The sequence below is a fragment of the Planococcus citri genome, chromosome 2, assembly GCF_950023065.1.
Source record: "Planococcus citri chromosome 2, ihPlaCitr1.1, whole genome shotgun sequence".
NCBI lineage: Eukaryota > Metazoa > Arthropoda > Insecta > Hemiptera > Pseudococcidae > Planococcus > Planococcus citri.
This window is the reverse complement of record NC_088678.1, coordinates 6,708,785-6,729,585: the sequence shown is the minus strand read 5'-3', so window position 1 is coordinate 6,729,585 and position 20,801 is coordinate 6,708,785. Positions and strand designations below refer to the sequence as shown.

Sequence of the window (20,801 nt, the reverse complement as noted above, 5' to 3'; positions counted from 1 at the left end):
TTTATTTGAATAGAATATAATAATACATAAATAATGGAACAATTTTAAATGTCATTTTCTGTCAAAAATAGGTACTTAACCCTGGAAATATTTTTGGTGTTTTATAGTGTGGCTGGACTGTGCCAGTGTGCATATATCAGTGGTGTGCATTTTATTGTGGGTGTGGATAACTTCAGCTACCTACATCTTTTTTTGTATGTAAACAGTACAGGTACTAATGAAATTTTTGATTTGCTTTGGGACATGATGATCTGAGTAATCATAATTGCAACGATAATGATACACATAATATTTACCACAGTTGCTGTTGGTTCGGAAGTGGAGGACATTACACCATATGAATATGACAGTTTTATTAAAAAACACATGATAAAGTGGAAAAATAAATCTGGGATAGAATTCTACAATGCTTATTTGCCAGCATCAACACCGCCACCTGTAATCAGCGTTATTCAATGGGATGATATGCCAGAAAAAACAAATTACATTGAAATAACGACAGTTGTGAATCCAGGGGGACCATAGTTAGCAAATACTTCTACACAAAGCCTATAAATGGAGAAACTGTGTATCGATGTATTCAGTATAATAAGTTGATTAAAGTAGGTTTCAAGCAGTACTTGATTAAAGGACAACTACGGTGGTACCCAATACACTTTGACACTTTTGTTTAGACAGCTGCATTTTTCTATCCCAGATATAGATCGAATTGTCAATTTTTGACACACCAAAATGTCAGAGAACTATACCCGCTTAGGGATAGTATCTCCAATCACCGATAATACAAAATTATATTAACGGAACTAATAAATTGGGTTGCATTGTTTATTCATAGGCTACCTTCTTTTGTTTGCTTTACCTGAGGGTTAGAAGATATTGTATCAAAATAATAAATTTGAATTGTTCATTTACCATTTGTTTTTACTTTTGTTGTCGTGATCAGGTTTCCAAAAATTAATTTCTTGGGTCATGTTGATATGTAATGCATTATTTTAAGAAAAAATACTAGAAATACGATTTAGAATATTAGGATTTAAAAATAGATTTATTATGGTAGATTTCAAAGTTCATGTACGTAATTTTACGCGGTTCCCACGGAAGGGATCGCAACGTCTGTATGTGTGCATTATTTAAAAAAAAAAAAATCGAAATGCAAGCCTGAGACTTCTGGAATGTATCAATAATACGTTGCAGTTAAGTGCTCGTCATGTTTACATCCTACTAATTGGTTTTAAGCGGACACTCGCCTGCTGTACATTTTACACTCTGTGAGAATCGAGGGTGAGATGGAATGGGCGAGGTTTGTGGTAATTTGTCTCCCTCGTATGTAGAAATATGGTATTTTCTTATACTTTTAAAAAATATAGAAAAACAGTTGTAATACTGATGTCGTCGTGTGCTCATGCGTTTTTATTTCATCTCCGAGTATTTTTTCTTCGCGCCGAGTATAGGCGATTTTCGAAAATACAAATCATCATTTTTCAGAGCTTTAAGCTCAACTAACATTATGGTCCTCCGAAGGAGCCGGATACTGTGCGAACCGTGTCGTTTTCGAGTAAAATAATAATCAATTTTCGTGTTCGTATGTAGTCCGCAAAAAAGTACCAATTTTTGCATTCGATAGTTCGTTCGTCATTATAAAAATTCGTTTAAAAAATTGAAAAAAAAAATTCGAAATGGCGACCGAAACTCAAAAGAAGAAGCGATTGTTCCAATATGAAAATTTGATGCGTTACAAAAATCAAGTCGTTGCTCATATCGAAAAAACAGAACCGTCGTTCGAAAGTTTAGTGAAACTTGAAGCCATTGTGCAAAAAATTGAAGCAGAAAATGCCAGATTCCAAAGCCTATCCGAGGAAATCATTGTAAAGCTGAAAACCGATGATGACGAGGATAAGAAAATGAGAGAAGAATATTTCGTTGACATGGATGTGGCCACCGAGCTTGAAGTCGATGTCAAATCAAAAATTGCGTGGATCAAAGCTGGTTTGGATAAAAATCGTTCTGAGGAATCAATTATCAATAGTAACAGTAGCAGTAGTTCAGGAAATGGATCGTCAAGCGGCTTCAGGTACGCGCCAATAATGAAAGAAATTGAACCCCCTACTTTTGATGGAGACGCGACCAAATTCCAGGAATGGAGATCAATGTTCGAGAATTTAGTTCATGAGAATGCCGACTACAGTCCTACCTGTAAGCTATATTTTTTAAAAAAGTGTTTAGTAGGGAAAGCTTCTAATATTGTTGATCATTACGAAATCTCTAGAGATGGGTATGCTGAGGCTTGGTCTCATGTAATTTATAGGTTTAGTAAGCCGAGGTCAGTGCTTGGTGCTTTCTTTAAAAAATTGGTGAGCCTAGAAACGATCAAAAACGAAAATGGAATCCAAAATCTCTTAGATACGACTAATAGCGTAATTCGAGGATTGACTTCCATTGGCGAGGAGGTAAATCCAACATTTTCGAGGTTTTTAGCATTTCTCATTCGTTCGAAGTTAGATGATAATACAAAACGTGATTGGGAGAATTTTTACACAAATATGGAATTTTATCCAAAATTCAAAGATCTTGATAAATTTCTTCAAAGTAGAGCTCATGTTGTAGATGAACGTACTGAGGAGAGAAAGATTAGTAGCAATTTGATTAAAAAGGATAAAAAATCAACATTCGTGGCTATTACAAATAAAAAGCCTGCTTGTAAGAAATGTAATGGAGAGCATGCGATATATACGTGTACTGAGTTTTTGAGTATGTCTCCTAAAGAGAGGCAACTTTTTTGTAAGAGTAAAGCGCTATGCGTGATTTGTTTGAGCTATGGCCATTTGTCTCCTAATTGCAAAAGTCAAAAATTTCGTTGTCAGTGTGGAGATCCGCATAATTACTTGTTACATTTTGGCAGTAATTTAAGTGCCCAAAATGGGCCAAAAAGTAAGGAGAAATCAGTAGATGCAAAAGTCATTGTACAACCTGTAGTGCCTAAATCGTCCGAGGCTACTGCTTCAGAGAAAGAATCTTTATCGTGTGTCGTGGCAACAGAGAAAAATGTGGAAAAAACAGTTTTGTTGCCATCTGCTATTGTGAGATTTGTGTGTGGTAATGTCGTTGGCACGCTTCGTGTTTTGCTGGATAGTTGTTCACAGGCTACCTTTATTTCCGATGCGGCAGTAAAGAAATTTAACCTGCCTACAAAAAGGTCGTCGATCGTTTCATCTATAAGACGTGTCGGTGCTTCATGCACAAAAACATCGTCGAGTGTCGATTTAATTGTTTCGTCTAAAAAGGACAGATTTCGTTTAGAGGTGCAGGCGGATATCGTTCCAGCCTCTGCCATGAAATACACAGTCAATGCTGAATTTTCAAAAGACGTTTTAAATGCCTTACGTAATGTTCCCTTAGCCGATCCCGCCTACCTCAATCGCAATATTTCAATTAGTAATATTGACATGATTATTGGGGCTGAATATTTTGGCCAATGCATTTTAGATCAGTCGTTGAGAGTAGGAACTTTGGATTTGAGGTTGTCGCAATTTGGTTGGATAGTTTCAGGGACAGTTTTACAGAAAGGAACTGAAAAATTTGTTGGTTTTACTCGACAGTCGATTGATGAAAATTTGAGAAAGTTTTGGGAGATAGAAGAGGCAGAAATTGTGTCCAAGGTCAAGGATTCTGAAGCTGATCGTTGTATGAAACATTTTGAGGAAACTTACAAAATAGGGGAAGATGGTAAGTTTTGTGTTCGTTTGCCTTTCAAGTTGGAAAAAAGTAAAATAGCTCATAATCGGAAGATTGCATTGAAGGCCTTGAGCAGAGTGGAAAATAAGTTGAGTGAGAAATTAAAAATTTCTTACAGTGATTTCATGAAGGAGTATTTGGAAATGGGTCACATGTCACTCATTCCCGATTATGATCCTGATGCTTGTTTTTTGCCTCATAGGGCAGTTATCCGAGAAGGCAGTGAGACAACTCCTTTGAGAGTCGTTTTCAACGCCACAGCCGGAACTCCATCCTTGAATGAATCCCTAATGGTTGGTCCAAAAATTCAAAGAGATTTGTATGATATTTTGATAAACATGCGTTGGTATAAATATGTATTCTCAGCCGATATTGCAAAAATGTACCGCATGATTTGGGTTGCAATTGAGGATAGGAAATATCAGTCGATTTTTTGGAGGGATTCAGTCTTTGAGATAATTAAACAGTTTCAGTTGAATACGCTCACTTATGGTACAGGGCCTGCTTCGTTTATTGCTACCATGTGTTTGGAAATTATTGCTAGAATGGTTGAACCTTATGACCCCTTTCTTGCATTTTTGATTCGAAATAATTTTTTCATGGATGATTTTACTGGTGGTGCTCAAACAATCGAGGAAGCAATAAGAATTCAGAGAGGTTTGCACCTTGCTCTGGAAAAATTTGGTTTCCTTTTGAGGAAATATTCGTCAAATTCAAAGGAATTATTAAATAATATTGATTTGAAGCTGCATGCAGCTAGTGGTTCTAAAACTATGACTGAAAGTTTGTGTTCTGTTCCTGTTCTTGGTTTAATTTGGAGGCCAGAGGAGGATGACTACTCAGTCAAAGTTAAAATTGAGGATTTAGATTCTCAAACTATCGTTACAAAAAGAATTATTTTGTCGTTAATTTCTCGCACTTTTGACCCAATAGGATTAGTTTCACCAGTTTTAGTACGTGGTAAACTGCTTTTGAAAGAGGTTTGGCTTGAAGGAAAGGATTGGGATGACCCAGTCAGTCCTGAAACAGCCACCTTATTCGTTTCGTATATTAAAGATTTGACTGACTTGAATTTTGTGAAAATCCCTCGATATATTTTTGGTGCTTTTGAATGCACAATTGTTGGTTTTTGTGATGCGAGTGATAAAGCCTATTGTGCGGCAGTATATATTTGCGCTCAAAACGAAAAAGGTAAAATTTTTTGTCGTCTTATTTCATCCAAAACGAGAGTAGCGCCAGTTAAGGAATTGACAATTCCAAAGCTTGAGCTGCAAGCAGCTAAATTGCTTGTTGATTTGGTGTCTCGAATCGCAAATAATTTGAAAATTCCTCTTCAAAATATCATTAATTTTTCTGACTCGACTGTGGTGCTTTGTTGGCTTAGTAAACCACCTGATGAGTGGAAAACGTTCGTTTCTAATAGAGTACGAACGATTTTGGATGTTTTTCCCTTTTGTCAGTGGACCTATGTAAGGAGCAATGAAAACCCTGCTGATGATGCAACTCGAGGATTGAAAGTGGAAGAATTTGTTGGGAAAACGAGATGGTTTGATGGACCTGAGTTTTTATACCACGAGAATTATCGTTCCTTTCATCCTATCCCAAATTTAGACACGCATCTAGCTCTAGAACGTCGTAAAGTTAAGGTGGCATTTTGTGTTGGTGTTGTAGATGATTTTACTTCACGATCTTCGTCCTACCTTAGGTTGATTCGCGCCATTGCGCTCATTTGCAGAAAAATTAGAAATTTTAGAGCTAGAATTCGTAATTTGGAGCCAATCAATGAGTCGCCTACATTGTCGAAAGAGGAAGTGGAGAAGAGTGAAAAAATTGTTGTTTGTTTTGTCCAAAGTATTCACTTTTTCAAGGATATTGAACGCCTAAAAATTAACCTTCCGTTGAAAAATAAAAGTGCCTTACTTTCCCTTGATCCTTACCTAGATAAAGATGGTGTTTTGCGTGTAGGTGGTCGCCTAAATAAGTCGTCACTAGCCGATCAGTCTAAACACCCTATACTCCTTTCCTCCAAAAGCCATCTGGCTAAATTGTATTGTGAGTATATTCATGAAAAATACTATCACGCAAATCGCAGATTTATCGCTTCGTTTATCTCGTGGAAAATGTGGTTAGTAGGTGGCACAGCTAATTTGGTAAAATTCATAATTCGTAATTGTGTTTTATGCACTCGAATGAAGGCAGCAACAGCACAACAATTCATGGGACAACTTCCGAAGGAACGAGTCACTGTTGCTCCACCTTTCACTTATGTTGGTGTTGATTTTGCGGGTCCCTTTACTTGCAAATGCACAGATCATAGATCTACTCGATATAATCAGATTTATGCTGCAATTTTCGTTTGTCTCACTGTTAGGGCAGTACATATTGAAATTGTGTCAGGCTTATCAACTGAAAAGTTTTTATTAGCTTTTCAAACTTTTGTTTCTCGTCGAGGTTTGCCTGCAATCGTTTATTCTGACAATGGTACCAATTTCGTTGGTACAAAAAATTTTCTCAAATTGGATGAGAAAAAGTTGCTCGATTATTCTGTTACTGAAAATTTTGAATGGCGTTTCATACCACCTGCTTCGCCTCATCAAGGAGGTATTTGGGAAGCTGCGGTGAAAAGCTTCAAAAAGCACTTGGTGGCTGTTACAAAGGAAAATGCATTGAATATAGAAGAATTTCGAACCTTGTTTGCAAAAATCGAAGCTGTTCTAAATATGCGGCCTTTGTGCTACAAAGGAGGTGTAGAGCAGGGTACAGAGATCTTGACTCCAAGCCATTTTTTGATTGGTCGTAATATTATGTCAGTACCTGCTATTGATTCTGAAGAGGTTAATTTGAGTCGTAGGTTGCTTTTAATTCAAAATATCTTTAAAGGATTTTGGTCTGTTTGGAGTAAGGACTATTTGAACCAATTGCAGCAACGTTATAAGTGGAAAAATCGAGTTCCAAATGTTAAGGTTGGTCAGCTGGTTTTTGTTAAAAACAATCAACCAAAACCCTTTAAATGGCCATTAGGAATTGTAAGAAAAGTGTATCCTGACAAGGAAGGATTAGTTCGTGTGGTAGATGTGGAGTTTGATGGACAAATTCGTTCACGAAATATTACTAATTTAGTAATTCTCCCTGAGGATAAATAGGTAATTAAAAAAAAAAAAAAAACAACACTTTTGGGGTTAATTTTAGAGATTACTTTTAAGATGGTTTGGTTATGCATTTGAATTGAATTTCGTTGTGTGTACGTAGTTTAGAAATAAATGTTTAAGATGTTTAAAAATTATCATTTTTTCTCTCCTGAGACCTGCGGTCTCAGCGGGGGGAATCTGTTGATATGTAATGCATTATTTTAAGAAAAAATACTAGAAATACGATTTAGAATATTAGGATTTAAAAATAGATTTATTATGGTAGATTTCAAAGTTCATGTACGTAATTTTACGCGGTTCCCACGGAAGGGATCGCAACGTCTGTATGTGTGCATTATTTAAAAAAAAAAAAAATCGAAATGCAAGCCTGAGACTTCTGGAATGTATCAATAATACGTTGCAGTTAAGTGCTCGTCATGTTTACATCCTACTAATCGGTTTTAAGCGGACACTCGCCTGCTGTACATTTTACACTCTGTGAGAATCGAGGGTGAGATGGAATGGGCGAGGTTTGCGGTAATTTGTCTCCCTCGTATGTAGAAATATGGTATTTTCTTATACTTTTAAAAAATATAGAAAAACAGTTGTAATACTGATGTCGTCGTGTGCTCATGCGTTTTTATTTCATCTCCGAGTATTTTTTCTTCGCGCCGAGTATAGGCGATTTTCGAAAATACAAATCATCATTTTTCAGAGCTTTAAGCTCAACTAACAGGTCAGTACATTTTAAAAACCTTTGTGTAAGAGATGTCCTGTAATGTATATTCCTTAATAAACTTCCCCTACCTTGCTAAAAGGTAGAGGACTGGGGTATCCCCCCAAAAAAAGGATAATGTAAGATTTCACTACTCACATGAAACAGAAACTTGTTTTCATAAATCAAATTATTTACAACCCTTTAATGTATTTCACATTCGTGGTGAATCATAAATGGTTAGTGTCAATTTCAAATTAATTAAATGCTTCATGCTTCAAATTAAATTTGGGTTTGGTACTACTCAACTCAGAAATCAGATTCTCAAGGACACCACAATATGTAGATTACAGTATAGACACTGGCCATATAGATGGCTAAAGAAAAGCTGGTTAAACTACAATTTCTATACCTGGATTCCCAGTAATTTTTAGTACCTAAGTTTGTTTTTTTTTTCATTAAACACATGAGGTAAATATTTTTTTAAAATTAAAAAAATATCCAGAACTTAAATATGTTTACGCAATAAATAGCTCTGTGCATGGAAATAGTCTCAAACGTACTAAGTTGGCATTATTTTACAATATTAACAGATAGAAAACTATTTATGATGTGTTTTCAATTACTATTGAAATGTTTTCCTCACTATGGTAATTAAATATCTCCTTAATTATGTAATTATTGTTTTGATTTTTTCTTTAAGATTTGGTTATTTTGTAAGTACAGTTCATTGTCATTGTCGCCACCATTGCCATCGAAGAACCCATACTGTACCAATATAGGCAATGAAAAATTACAACATGTACTCAAGAAATGTAGGAAATATGGTTCTGTAAGGAGCATCGGCAAATGCATTGCATTGTACGATCCGTCACACGAAGTAAATATCAGCAACTGTCTGCTACAGGCCTGCACTGTGTATTATTACTGCAATGACCAGCGACAAATAAATTGGATACAGTGCATAAACGAATATGCCAAATATTTTGCTATGGAATACAGCAAACGTAACAGTATGCAGGTATGATCATGCAACATTTGGAAAATTTTCCAGAGATGGAAACCAAAATGAAATAAATATTGGTTACGGTTTTGAGGTTTTGGTTTTGAGCATAAAAATATTGGTTAATTTTTAGCGGGTATTTTTTTGTTCTAAATAATTAAATAAGGTTAAGGTTAAGGGTTAAGGTTATGACCAAAAAAAAATAAAGGTTACAGTTAAAAATAAGGGTTATGGTTTTTTTCTTTTCATTTGCCAACAAATCAAACTTATTTATACCTCAATTTCAAAAAGTGCACCTGCGGCTGCAGCTGCAGCTCAGGTCTAAGTCCCAAATTGGAAAATGGTGTTTTTATAAATCTCAAATCAAAAAAAAAATTGGAAATCGTCAATTTTTGCAAAACTTCGTCAAGTTTATCCCCCCCCCTCCCAATTTGTAAATGAAATGGTTAAAGAAAAGCTAGCCAAATTAAACTGTATTATGGATAGGAGTGGTAGCTTCTCAAACTTCTATGATTTTTATGCATGGATTCCAGGTAACCTATTTATTTATTCCCAGTAATTTTTACAATAGTAAGTAAGTTTTTTTTTCATTAAAAACATGAGATAGGTAAATATTTTTTTTTAATTGAAAAAATATCGAAAACTGAAATATGTGTAAGCAATAAACACCTCTGTGCATTGGAAATAGTCTTAAAGGGATTTACCTGTGTTTTAACATTTTCTTATAATAGTTTGGGTTACATTTTGAATCAATTGATATTAAAAGAAATTTCAATCAATTCAACTCAATATAAAGGGAAATAACTTGTTTCATATTATTATATTTCATTTTTTTGCAGAAAACTATTAAAAGTAGCATCTGCCAGCAATCCTAGGAATTTCAAATTAAATTGCCTGGGAAATTTAAATTGAAATCACCAATTCTTGGAATGGATGAAAATAAACTAGAGGATTCTATTTCAACATAGCCATCCACATCTAGTAAGAGGTAGTTGTTAACAAAGTTAGTAGAAACTACACTGTAACAGACAATGACAGTCAAAAGAAGTTCAAGATATACTTAGTAAGTAAGTAATTGTATTTTTCTATCTTCATTTTATCTAAAAGACACTACTTATATGTATTAATAATTTGAAATTGTTTAGTGCTTAAAATATTGTTCTATGGACTAGAAATGTCCCTAGAAAATGAGATGAAAAATTGAATTAATTACTGTTCAATTTTATAATTCTTGTAAGTGTTTGATAGAATTAAGAATATTTAATTAGTTATTTTATTAATTAAATTGTGAATGAACATAATTATGTAGTAGGAACGTGTTGACTTTTGGATTTGATTTGCTCACCCTTTCTCAAGTTGTTTGTCGTGAAACTAGTAAAATAGGCTTTTTGTAATTGCGAGGTTCTGGGGGCAGCTGAACCTCCCCAAAGCGATTTGAATGAGGTTGCTATCCCAGATATGAGAATGGCGACTCATGCCCATTCAGGGATGTGCTGCTTGAAAGTAACTGAAGTAAGTAATTTATTGTTTTTTGTTTCTTTACCTTACTTATTGTTGTTGTACTTTGTTGTTTACCTACCTATTAATTATTACATACAGTAATGGTTTTATTGTGTTATAAATTATATGTATTGTTTGTACTCTGTTATAGGTACTCATAATGGTGATTACCAATGTCATTTTTCAAAATTATTGCTTTCAAAATTTGAATTCTTAAATTTTAAAATGTGATTGTCAGTAGTAAGTTCTTCAGGAGGAAATTTTTTGAAATTTGGAGGTGAGGGATATGGGAGGTAAAAAGGTGTTCTATAATCTACATTTAATGGGAACTTGAAAAAAAGAAATTTTCAAAATCTGATTGACCTTTGATTTTTTGAAAACAACTTTCCTACATTTTGTCAAAAAAAAGCTGGGTTTCTGGGTTTGCCAGCAAAAAACAGTGAAAAATAAGGAAAGGAGGACCTACCAGACATAAGACACCTGTGAAAATTAGACCAACTAAAGGCCACATGGAGTCCCTTCAAATTAATTTGTACCTTTGATAATACAGGTACCTAAGTCAAGAAGTAGAACCACCCAATGCCGTTGAAGCGTTTCAAATTACTGTATACTTATATGTAAATTACACAATATACATAAAATCTTGTTGTGCATTGAACACTGGACTTCAGTCTTAAATATTAATATTAACATTAACTCATACTGTCATCTTTCGCATAAAATCCGATTAAAAAACCACAGAAAAATCGTTGCAGGAGCGGAACAATGACCAGCAAGTTGAACGCCAACTAAACGAGAAGTGTTTTTTACTAGCTTACCTCGTTGACATAACGTTTTCTGTCGCAAATAGCTGACCTATGCTCGTTCTTGTCGTGACAAACGATGTGAACTAGTTTCAAATTCTTCGTCGTAAACAGAAGTTCGTAGAAATACAGCGAATTGACTCGATACGATTTCTTCCCTTTTTGACAACATATTTGGGCGGCGTGCATCAACGCTGGAATTACTCTTCTAGATCTTTCTATTCTACAAAAAACATGAAAAATTCTTCACTGTATAAAATACTGCAGATTTGAAAATGAAAAAAAAAACACACACACACACACAAATGAGACCAACCTGTGATCTAAATTCCACATTGAAAATATAACTCTATTTTCTCGACTAGCGTAAGGATTGATCTTATGCTGCAAGTTACCCAATTCGTTTCCCAAATAAGAACAGTTCTCTTTATTCCATAATCCTTGGCACGGAAATTCGCCAATTTTATCACACATCGATTTCCCGGTGTTGTCTGAACGATCGAAATAGCCACCGAAGAAATCATCTCGTTTCAGTTTCGCGTGAAATTCGCTGAATACCGTGTCTAGATTTTTTTTCGTCTCGTTGCAGTATAGAGGCGAATTCTTGATGGCTTCTCTGGTGTTGTAGAGGTATTTTTGGATTCGACCGCGACTTCGTTTTCGCATAAAGTCTTCTTTGGTTTCGGCGTACGTTTCTAAATCTGTAATAAAATCAATTCGACATATTTAAATAGGAAAAGAAGCACATGGTATATGTTTGATATTAATTGATTCGTAGGTACTTGTGTTGATTTTCTCGACAATTTTTTTGCACCAACCTCCTCCCCCCCCCCACAAAAAAAGTTGATTTACATTTTTTTCAAAATTCTACAATTCTGCGACAAAATTTCTCATAATTAGCCCCTCCCCCCGCCCCACTTCAGAGTAGGACTCAATGGAAAAATCATTCGCTGTTCCACAATTTAGTACGAACGATTTTGAAAAATAATTTCGAACTATAAAGCCCAAAATTGAGTCATGATGTTCGCGATTTTTGAAAAAGTGCCATGTGATCTCTCAAAATGAGTTAAAATTTCCCAAAAAAATCACAATGATTCAACTCGAATGTTTTTCGAGCATTTTGAAGAATCGTAAGCCCAAAATTTCATCATGATTTTCGGGATTTTTGAAAAAAGTTGTCATCAAAATACTAGGTTAAAACTTCACCTGAGAATCAAAAATTTCTATCGACACTTTTTTTTGACAACAATTGAAGAATTTTGAGCTCAAACTAATCAATATTCTTGAGATTATGAAAAAGGTGCCATGTCACCTATCAAAATGAGTAAAAATGTTATCAGAAATATCAAATTTTGAATTTTGAGACTAAACTCGAATTCATAGTTCTTGATCGGAAACATCGCGACAGATTTCGTATTGTCTCGAGGTACTCAACTTCAGCAGCCCATTCCTCCGAAACTATGATACTTTGATCGAAACTGATTTCACAGTTCGAAAGGGCATTGCATTTAGAACTTTTTAAGCATTTTGAAAATTTCAAAATGGCGCTGTAAGTGGGAGCTACCATTTAAAATTTTGAAAAAATTTCTATAGATGAACCTTTTGATGCTTTTTCGAAATATTCAAGTTTCGAGATGGGATCTCTCAATGGAGGGGGAGCACCCCACCCCACAATTTTGGGCAAAACTTTTGAAAGAGAATCTGGGGCATGTGACACATCGAATTCTATGTTTTTGGTGACGCTGAACACGAATATGACGTCAGATTTTTGATTGGACCCGTCCACGGCCCCCAGCACGTCCCCAAAGGGGGTAACCCCCAAAAACATGGTTACATTCGTGTCACACATGAAATAGTATGTTTTCGATATCGCTGAACACGAATATTGCCATTACTTTTTTAAATCGACCTCACCCATGGCCCCCAGAACCTCCCCCAATAGGTAAAAGTCAAAAAAAAACTGTTGGGGGCCGTGGATGAAGTCCAATCAAAACTCTGACGTCAAATTCGTGTTCAGCGTCACCAAAAACATACCATTCCATGTGTCGCAAGAGTAAAAACACTTTTTTGAACTTTTACCCCTTTAGGGGAGGTGCTGAGGGCCATGGATGGGGTCCTATCAAAAATCTGACGTCATATTCGTGTTCAGCGTCACCAAAAACATAGAATTCGATACGTCACATGCCCCAGATTTTCTGTCAAAAGTTTCGCCCAAAATTGGGGGTGGGGGTGCTCCATCACCATCAAGAGATCCCATCTCAAAACTTGAATATTTCAAAAAAGCATCAAAATTTTCAACTATGGAAATTTTTTCAAAATTTTACATGGTAACTCCCACTTACAGCGCCATTTTGAAATTTAAACTTTCAATTTGAAAGTTCAACTTTCAACTTTTGAAAATTTCAAAATGCTTAAAAAGTTCTAAATGCAATGCTCTTTCGAACTGTGAAATCAGTTTTGATCAAAGTATCATGGTTTCGGAGAAATAGGCTGCTGAAGTTGAGTACCACGAGACAATGTGAAAATAATGGAAGCCCCCCACCCGCCCTCTGAGGGGGCTGGGACCAAACTGATTGCGGTGGAATGACCCGTCGAAATTTTCATGACACCTTTTTCAAAAATCCTCAAAAATCATGATCCAATTTACCGCTCAAAATTTTTCGTGAAATTTCAATCCAATTTGATAAATCACATGTGAAGACTTTTTTCGAAAATGCCAAAAATCACAAAATCGTGATGCAATTTTGGGCTGAAAATTTTTCGATACGCTCAAAACACACGTTCGTCGAAATATTTGAATTATTCGCGTCATTTCAACTCCCTTTTTTCAAAAATCCTGGAACATCGTGACCATGACCTAATTTATAGCTCGAAAATTTTTAGAAATGCTGAAAGAATGTTTTCGTTGAAATATTTGAATTTGAACTTCTCGGACATTTTATATCCATGTCTACATAGAAAATCACAATTCTGATCCAAAATTATTTATTCATCTATACCTACTTAGAAGTTTTCTGCATCATTATTCTGATCTCACTATCAGCTCATTCATCAACTTTCAATCATCAGAACTTTTCAATTTATTACGATATTGAAACCTTTTGGAAAAAAATCAACTTTGAATCCAAAAAAGCAATAAATTCCGGGTTGCTTGCCTCCTTCCTTTCACATTTCTATATTTTTTTTTTTTTTTTTTTTTTTTTGGAAAAATTATCATTTGTTGGAATCAACTTACTGTTTTCAATTTTTTTTTTTTTTTTTTTTTTTTTCATTTTCACTACTGAGGTGGAGGCTTTTGGGACGAATTTTTCAAGAACCGAATTTAATTCTAAAAAATACAAAATTATTTCTCATAATGTCTAATAATTTCTGATTCGAAATCGAAACCAAAAAGACTACCTTAAATAACTTCCTCTCCAAATGAATATCCATAAAACCAAAATTATTCCTCGACGTTTCAGAAAAATCCCATTCTTAAAACCAGAACAAGTCGATTAAAAAAATGAAGAAATCCACAAAATTCAAAAAAAAAAAATTCTAAAAAACAAAGATACACAAATATATTGTAATATAAAGACATACCTTCGAACCATTCCGGATGATCAAGTTTCCTGCTCAGTGCAGCTTTCTTCGAGTGTTCTTCATCTTTGACAAATTGAGCTAAAATTTTAATCTTCTCTTGGGTATCTTGGTCTAGAAATGGCCTTACATGTTCGGCAGCTGTTCTCAGAAGATCCACGTTGAATGACTTCAACGCTTTGTAAATGATGTCGACGTCTGGAAATAGAGTATAAGTATTAGGTAGGTAATTAGGTATAACACAATATTTACTTATGTTATTTAGTTGAGGTCAAAATGTTAGTCGATGAACGAGAATACTTTGTATAATTCCTTTTCGGAGTACAGATGAACTAGTCACCTTCATTCATCATAACAGTCAAAGTAGAGTAAATATTCCAAAAGATCGCATATAAAAATTCAACACACAGTAGAGATACCAAATAACAATACATTTCGCATTGATAAATACAACAATGTAGATTTTTTCCCCATCGTCGACACGAACGTGTCATAAAAGACAAACTAAGTATGACAAATTAATGACTCATCGAGAGGAACGAAACGAGAGGAACAGGGTGATCCACAATTATAAATACGAAATTAATTACGACAAACCGGCGTTAGATTTATCACAACGCTTTGGCCATAATTAAAATGAAATTCTCCGGCGATAATTACAACACTAGTACATATTTGGTCAGTACGACGACGATCGTGTTAGATTGAGATATTCGTTGGCTGAACCGCAGAGGAGAATTTATTATCGACTAATAAACGTCGGAAACGATGATGAGGGTTTTATGGTAAGTAGGGCTAGAATAAATATGTGCATAATAAAAGGGGCAAACCGGTTATCGTAATGGTTATCTTGCACCGCAGCTTGATGTTGATTTTCACTAGCCAAAACGAACGAGTAGAAATGACTGGGACGAGGATGAAAGAAATGTTTAATTGGAAAAATATCGAATTTACTTTCGAGAACGAGACGCAGAAACAATCGATGATCGAAAATGGACTTTACACGAAGGGTAACGCGATACCTACCTCGATTGCTTTATGGAACGAGAAGATTTTCGTTACAACTCCTAGATTCAAGTTCGGTGTACCGGCTTCGTTGTCTTACATCGTCGTTAACTTTACTGGTAACGTTAATATCGAATATTTCATCGTAATATACAGCACCATATTAGCGAACGAAGTTGACAAAATTGGAAGGGAAATAGGGAATTCGATCGTGATCACTTTGATGATTTTCTGAAACGATTTCCTATAACGAATACTCAACATAATTCGTAATAAACGATGAATTCTCACGATACTCCTTTTAAAATAATCCTTCGACCATCTTACAGATACCGAAACCGAAGTAAAATCGCCAGAATTGATCCCGTATCCGAACCTGGACGTACACGATTTACAAATACGTAACATAACGTCGATACTGAACATCCACGTAGACAACTGCGATCGTTTATGGGCCATAGATTCCGGTCAAATTGAACACAAACACGAGACTGATCCAGCCATCGTCGTATACGATTTACGAACAAACCTACAAATAGATTCGCAGAAGATCAAAACCAAGACAGATTACAAAACCGAGCCATTCCTATCGGATATTCTAGTCGATGTTACTTCTTCAAACTGTGACACCGCTTACGTCTACATCGCAGATGCGAACAACTACGAATTAATCGTTTATAACATGAAGAGTCAAGAATTCCATAAAGTTGGCCATAATTATTTTCATTTCGATCCTCTGTGCGGTGATTTAGACATAGATGGGATCCACTATCAGAGCCAGCACGGTATCTTTAGCTTATCGATGTCACCGGTGGGCAGAGACGATCACCGAATACTGTATTTTAGTCCTTTAGCTAGTCTGATGCAGTTCGCCGTTCCTACCAAAGTAATCCAGAATAAAACGTTAGATACAGCGAAGAGTTTCTACGAATTTAAAGTAATGGGTTCGAAAGGTTTGAACTCGCAGTCGTGTGCTTCGAGTTTCGACGAAGAAACCGGTGTCCTGTTCTATACGTTGATTTCAAAGAACGCGATCGCTTGTTGGAATTCATTCAGGTATACGATGAATAAATAAAGTAACTGATACGATTGTATGATGAATTATGTTGACCGGAATCGTTTCATTTTAGCGGAGACGAATATAGTGAGAAAACCCAAGGAGTGATTACCGAAGACAAAACGTTGATTTATCCATCGGACGTTGAAGTAGACAAGAACGGAGTACTCTGGGCTATATTCAACAATCAGCCGAAATTTCTACACAGTACTTTAGATTCGGATGAGATTAATTTTAGAATATTTAGCGGTACTATTCGTAGTATGATTAAAGGAACTGTGTGTGATTCGATGTAAAAGTAAACGAGTATCTAGATTTATACCTTCGACTATTCTTTCTCCTGGTTGACGTAGAATCAAGATGGTTTGATTGGGGATGTGTTTGAAGAATTGTTCGTCGTCGACGATGGTTCCATCGGTAAGGCAGACGTCGATATGTTTGGAGGTTTTGGAAATCTAATAAGAGATTATATCATATTACTAGAGTGATATGAGGTGTTTTGAAGTGATATGAATACGTACTTGAAGTTTTTCACATCCTTTGGATTTCAGCTGTTGAAGTGTTTCACAAGCGATACCAACTAGACGACTTCGTTTGACGTTTGTTACTTTGAATCCTCGAACACATCGCAAACGTGGCATTCTTTCGACTTCGTGTTCACTAAAATTGGCTCAGAGTCAAAGTGAATGTTGAATGTCAAGGTTCAGAGACTGCAATAACAATAATTAGCCACTTGGAACGTGTGATGTGAGAATGGTTGCATAACCATTTGCCCAACTCTTATCAGTAAGTTTTTCTGTAAAACAAATTACCGCCAAACCGGTTGAAAATGAAAAATAGCAATAATGAACGCGAAATTTCGATAATATATTCCAATAATGCGTCAACTAAGTATTAAAAATAAATGCAAAAATTACAAAACAAACAATCACTTTTAAAATTTTAAAACCACAACTATTTTTCATTTAATTCTATCACGATAATATATTCTTCTGCAATACATACTATTAATATTTCAAAAGCTACCGACGCATATCACAATGTTTACAATATTATCTAAAGAAAGTAATAGTATTTAAAAATAACTCTTCAACAAAAGAACTAAAAAAGCGATCCAGCTTCTAGGTGATCTTTTTTCTTCGACTAAGGTCTTACGATCAAAAGTTTCCGAGTACTGATACATTTTCTGATGTTCTCTATGCAATTGATGTCTTAAATTTTCATTTTCCGTTAGTAAAATAATCTGACTTTCTAAATCTCGATCCTGGGATCTGGCACCTGAGGAAAAATACACAGAATGAATTTTCGATTCGATGTTTTCAAAAGAATGAGTACCTATGATGATGTGAGCCAATACAAACCATAATTCGATGATCCTATAACAGTAAGCTGAGGAGTATTTTCATTAGGAGGAGTAACCCAAATACCTTTACCATGGAAAGTCCATTCGGGTCTTTTATACTCGTGTATATTGATCCGATCGGTTAAATAATTCAACTCGACTTTTTGTAAGAATCTTTCAGTCAGGCAAGTATACATATCGGGGATATAACCAGATAATCCATTCGACTGGTAGAATCCGTTAGCCTGATAAATAAAAAATCTGAGGTCGAAAACAACGTTAAATAACTTCTAACGAGACTATACTTACAAATAACACTGACCGTAGGATGTGCAACAAGTACGTCGTATTTTGCGTTAGATTTTAAGATAGCTGATACGTATTTATCGTTTAAATTGAAGTAACCGCTGGCTAAATGAACGTGAGAGTTATTCGGTATGTTTGCTAATACTTCTCCTACAGCGGTGCTGTCGATATGTATGTCACAGGGTGGTATTTCAATTGTAGGGAAGATCCACGTATCGTATTCCGAAGCTGTAATGATTCACGTACATATTTAAATACTCGAACAGATCGTAGAATATTTAGCTCGAATATGTGTACACTTACTTTGATTCTGTTTAGGCGAATGGATAAACGAAGAATAATACGATATTAATTTATATTTTAGATCCTGGACATTCATTACGTAATCTTGAGGTTCGGTTTTCGATCCTAGTACTGAAAGTTGATCGTGTTTGTCTAATTGTAACGACGCGTCGCATAAAATACTAACAACTCCTTCGAAGAAATCAGCTATTTGTTTATTATCTTTGATCAATATACATCTGTCTTGCCGGTTCGTGAAATAGTCATGGCTCAGATTAGCACTGAAAATAAAACAACGATTATTTCGAATCTACGGTAACGTAATCAAGATGTAATTTTGATTATAAAATAGTTTACCCGCTGATCATGACATCGTCATCGACTACGTATATCTTCATATGTTGTAAACCGATCAATTCGTTGTATCTTGGAGGTAAAATCTTGCTTAGAAAATTTCCTACTTTTGGAGTACGATACAAAGCAACCTATATACATAAACACACAGTTACAAAATCATCTTACTCGTCTTATTTTTCAGAATGACGTGAATGAATAATTGCATACCTGTACATGAGCTTTTTGTTCCAAAACCGATAATAACATTTGTCTAGAATTCAATTCTCCTCGAGATCCTCGAAAATTATCCAGTAAAATTTTAATCCTAAGATGAGACTCGCGTTCGCTAGCTCTAGCAGCGATAGTATCAACCTATGAGAGAAAATACGAATAAATGAACGTTGAACCACGTGGTAAATGTGATGAAAACAATATATCGAATAACATTACCAGTCTTTGTTCTTTATCCCCGGTTCCTAAGTATAAAGAAGCGAGCACAATTCGGGAAGTAGCTTGACTACATCGATTAACCAACGAATCGTAGAATTCATCTGGTTTGGTTAGAATAGATACCTGTAATTCATAATCACAGTAATGTCGGAATGATTTGAAATGAGGTGTGAATTGGTAAGCTAAGCTTCTACGTACCTGATCTCCTTTCACCGGAAAAGTTGGCGTGGAAACGTACAGCCAATTGAAAAGTAACTGAAAATTGGTGAAAATGGTCCGGGCCATTTTCACTTCAGTCTTACAGTGCCTTAGTAGATCAATGATTGAATATTATATTATGTTTCGCTATCAAAACAAATTATATGCATTATCGCATGCCTATCATTATAAACAGGCATTGCGAAAGGTTTTTAATGGTTTTAATTACGATTAAAGAGCGAAAATTCAAATCTCCTATCGGTATTTTTTTTCTTGATAAAATTTTTTAGTGATAAGAAATTCAATTTCGTAAATAAGAGCACTCTCGTTCGTTATTTGATTTGAAATCGGTCTGGGAACATTCGCGATTCGGTTTCACAATCGAGCGAATCGTTCGTGACGAAAATAGACAGCTTTGATTCGCTCATCCAGATCATAGATATCCTGTTTGATGACATAAGGTTTGTTCGTTTTTAACCAGGTTTCTTACCCGGGTAAGGTTAAATCCAGAGACCTGTTATAGGTCTTTGGTTAAATCAGGGGTAAAAAGTGGAGAGCGGAGTAAGGAGAGTAAGGAAAGTGTAGACCCGGTTAGACCGAGTAATAAAAACGAACAAACCTAATACGTTAGTTTTAGTGGACTGCTACATAAGCGGCAACTAGCAACTGGCAACTTGGCAACCAAATCAAAAAATTTTGATTTGGTTGCTAGTTCCAGCCAATAACCGAGCAACTTCTTATCATTTTCGTTCCACTGACGCGAAACGAAGTTGCTAAGTTGCCGAGTTGCCGCTTATGTAGCAGTCCACTTAGGATATAGACGATACTAGGAAAAAATGGCGGACAGCTTTTATTGGTTCTTATCAGTGTTGCAAGAGTGGTGGTTTCAGCACTACTCTCACTCCTTACTCACTCCAAAGGAAATGTCAACACTCTTACTCCACTCCTACTCCACTCCTTACTCCCATTGTTTTTCATTATTTTTCAGGAATTTTGACTCTACAGATATTGAGTGATTGATTATATCCATAAATTAAAGGTGTAAGATGGTAAAAGTATATCAATAATTGATAAAATAGTATCATTGATGATAATAATGAGAAAAACAGTAAAATAAACAACTGAAAAAATTGAAAATACTGAAAATACGTGAGTAACAGCAACATTTTGATGTAATTTAGTCACAAAATTAGGGGAAAAAAGAGGAGTAAGGAGTTTTGATTTGACAACACTCCAACTCCACTCCTACTCCTTTCAAAAATTCTCACTCCTTGCACTCCTTACTCCTACTCTTACTCCACTCTTGCAACACTGGTTCTTATCAGTAAAAAAGAGGCCAATTTCGAGCCGATGTCGCTTCTTATC

The 20,801-nt window shown here is 35.4% G+C and overlaps 3 protein-coding genes across 6 annotated transcripts in view; 1 reads left to right on the top strand and 2 right to left on the bottom strand.

The window, feature by feature from the left end:
• Positions 1-17,288, bottom strand: part of Drep4 (DNA fragmentation factor-related protein 4) — a 65,556-nt gene extending 48,268 nt beyond the window's left edge. For 3 of the 4 annotated variants that reach the window (XM_065348224.1, XM_065348223.1, XM_065348222.1), the window contains exons 1-5: positions 17,044-17,288; positions 16,845-16,977; positions 14,464-14,658; positions 11,198-11,582; positions 10,897-11,104 (exon numbers count right to left, since the gene is read on the bottom strand). In XM_065348224.1, coding sequence (XP_065204296.1) covers positions 10,897-11,104; positions 11,198-11,582; positions 14,464-14,658; positions 16,845-16,977; positions 17,044-17,163 — 1,041 coding nt within the window. In that variant the 5' untranslated portion in view covers positions 17,164-17,288. Of the gene's footprint in view, positions 1-10,896; positions 11,105-11,197; positions 11,583-14,463; positions 14,659-14,760; positions 15,079-16,844; positions 16,978-17,043 lie in introns of those variants that run through there. The other variant, XM_065348225.1, reaches the window with a different exon arrangement.
• On the top strand, positions 15,096-16,843 carry LOC135834358 (protein yellow-like). The gene is made up of 4 exons (XM_065348221.1): positions 15,096-15,245; positions 15,322-15,584; positions 15,795-16,521; positions 16,596-16,843. Exons 1-4 carry the CDS (start codon positions 15,229-15,231, stop codon positions 16,816-16,818), a joined length of 1,230 nt encoding a protein of 409 aa, XP_065204293.1. The 5' UTR covers positions 15,096-15,228; the 3' UTR covers positions 16,819-16,843.
• An 80-nt stretch (positions 17,289-17,368) lies between the features above and the next one.
• On the bottom strand, positions 17,369-19,711 carry PGS1 (Phosphatidylglycerophosphate synthase 1). Its single transcript, XM_065348220.1, has 8 exons — positions 19,437-19,711; positions 19,239-19,361; positions 19,017-19,160; positions 18,810-18,937; positions 18,474-18,733; positions 18,187-18,398; positions 17,884-18,109; positions 17,369-17,800 (listed from the first exon to the last, which is right to left on the bottom strand). Exons 1-8 carry the CDS (start codon positions 19,521-19,523, stop codon positions 17,598-17,600), a joined length of 1,383 nt encoding a protein of 460 aa, XP_065204292.1. The 5' UTR covers positions 19,524-19,711; the 3' UTR covers positions 17,369-17,597.
• Between the last annotated feature and the right edge of the window lie 1,090 nt (positions 19,712-20,801).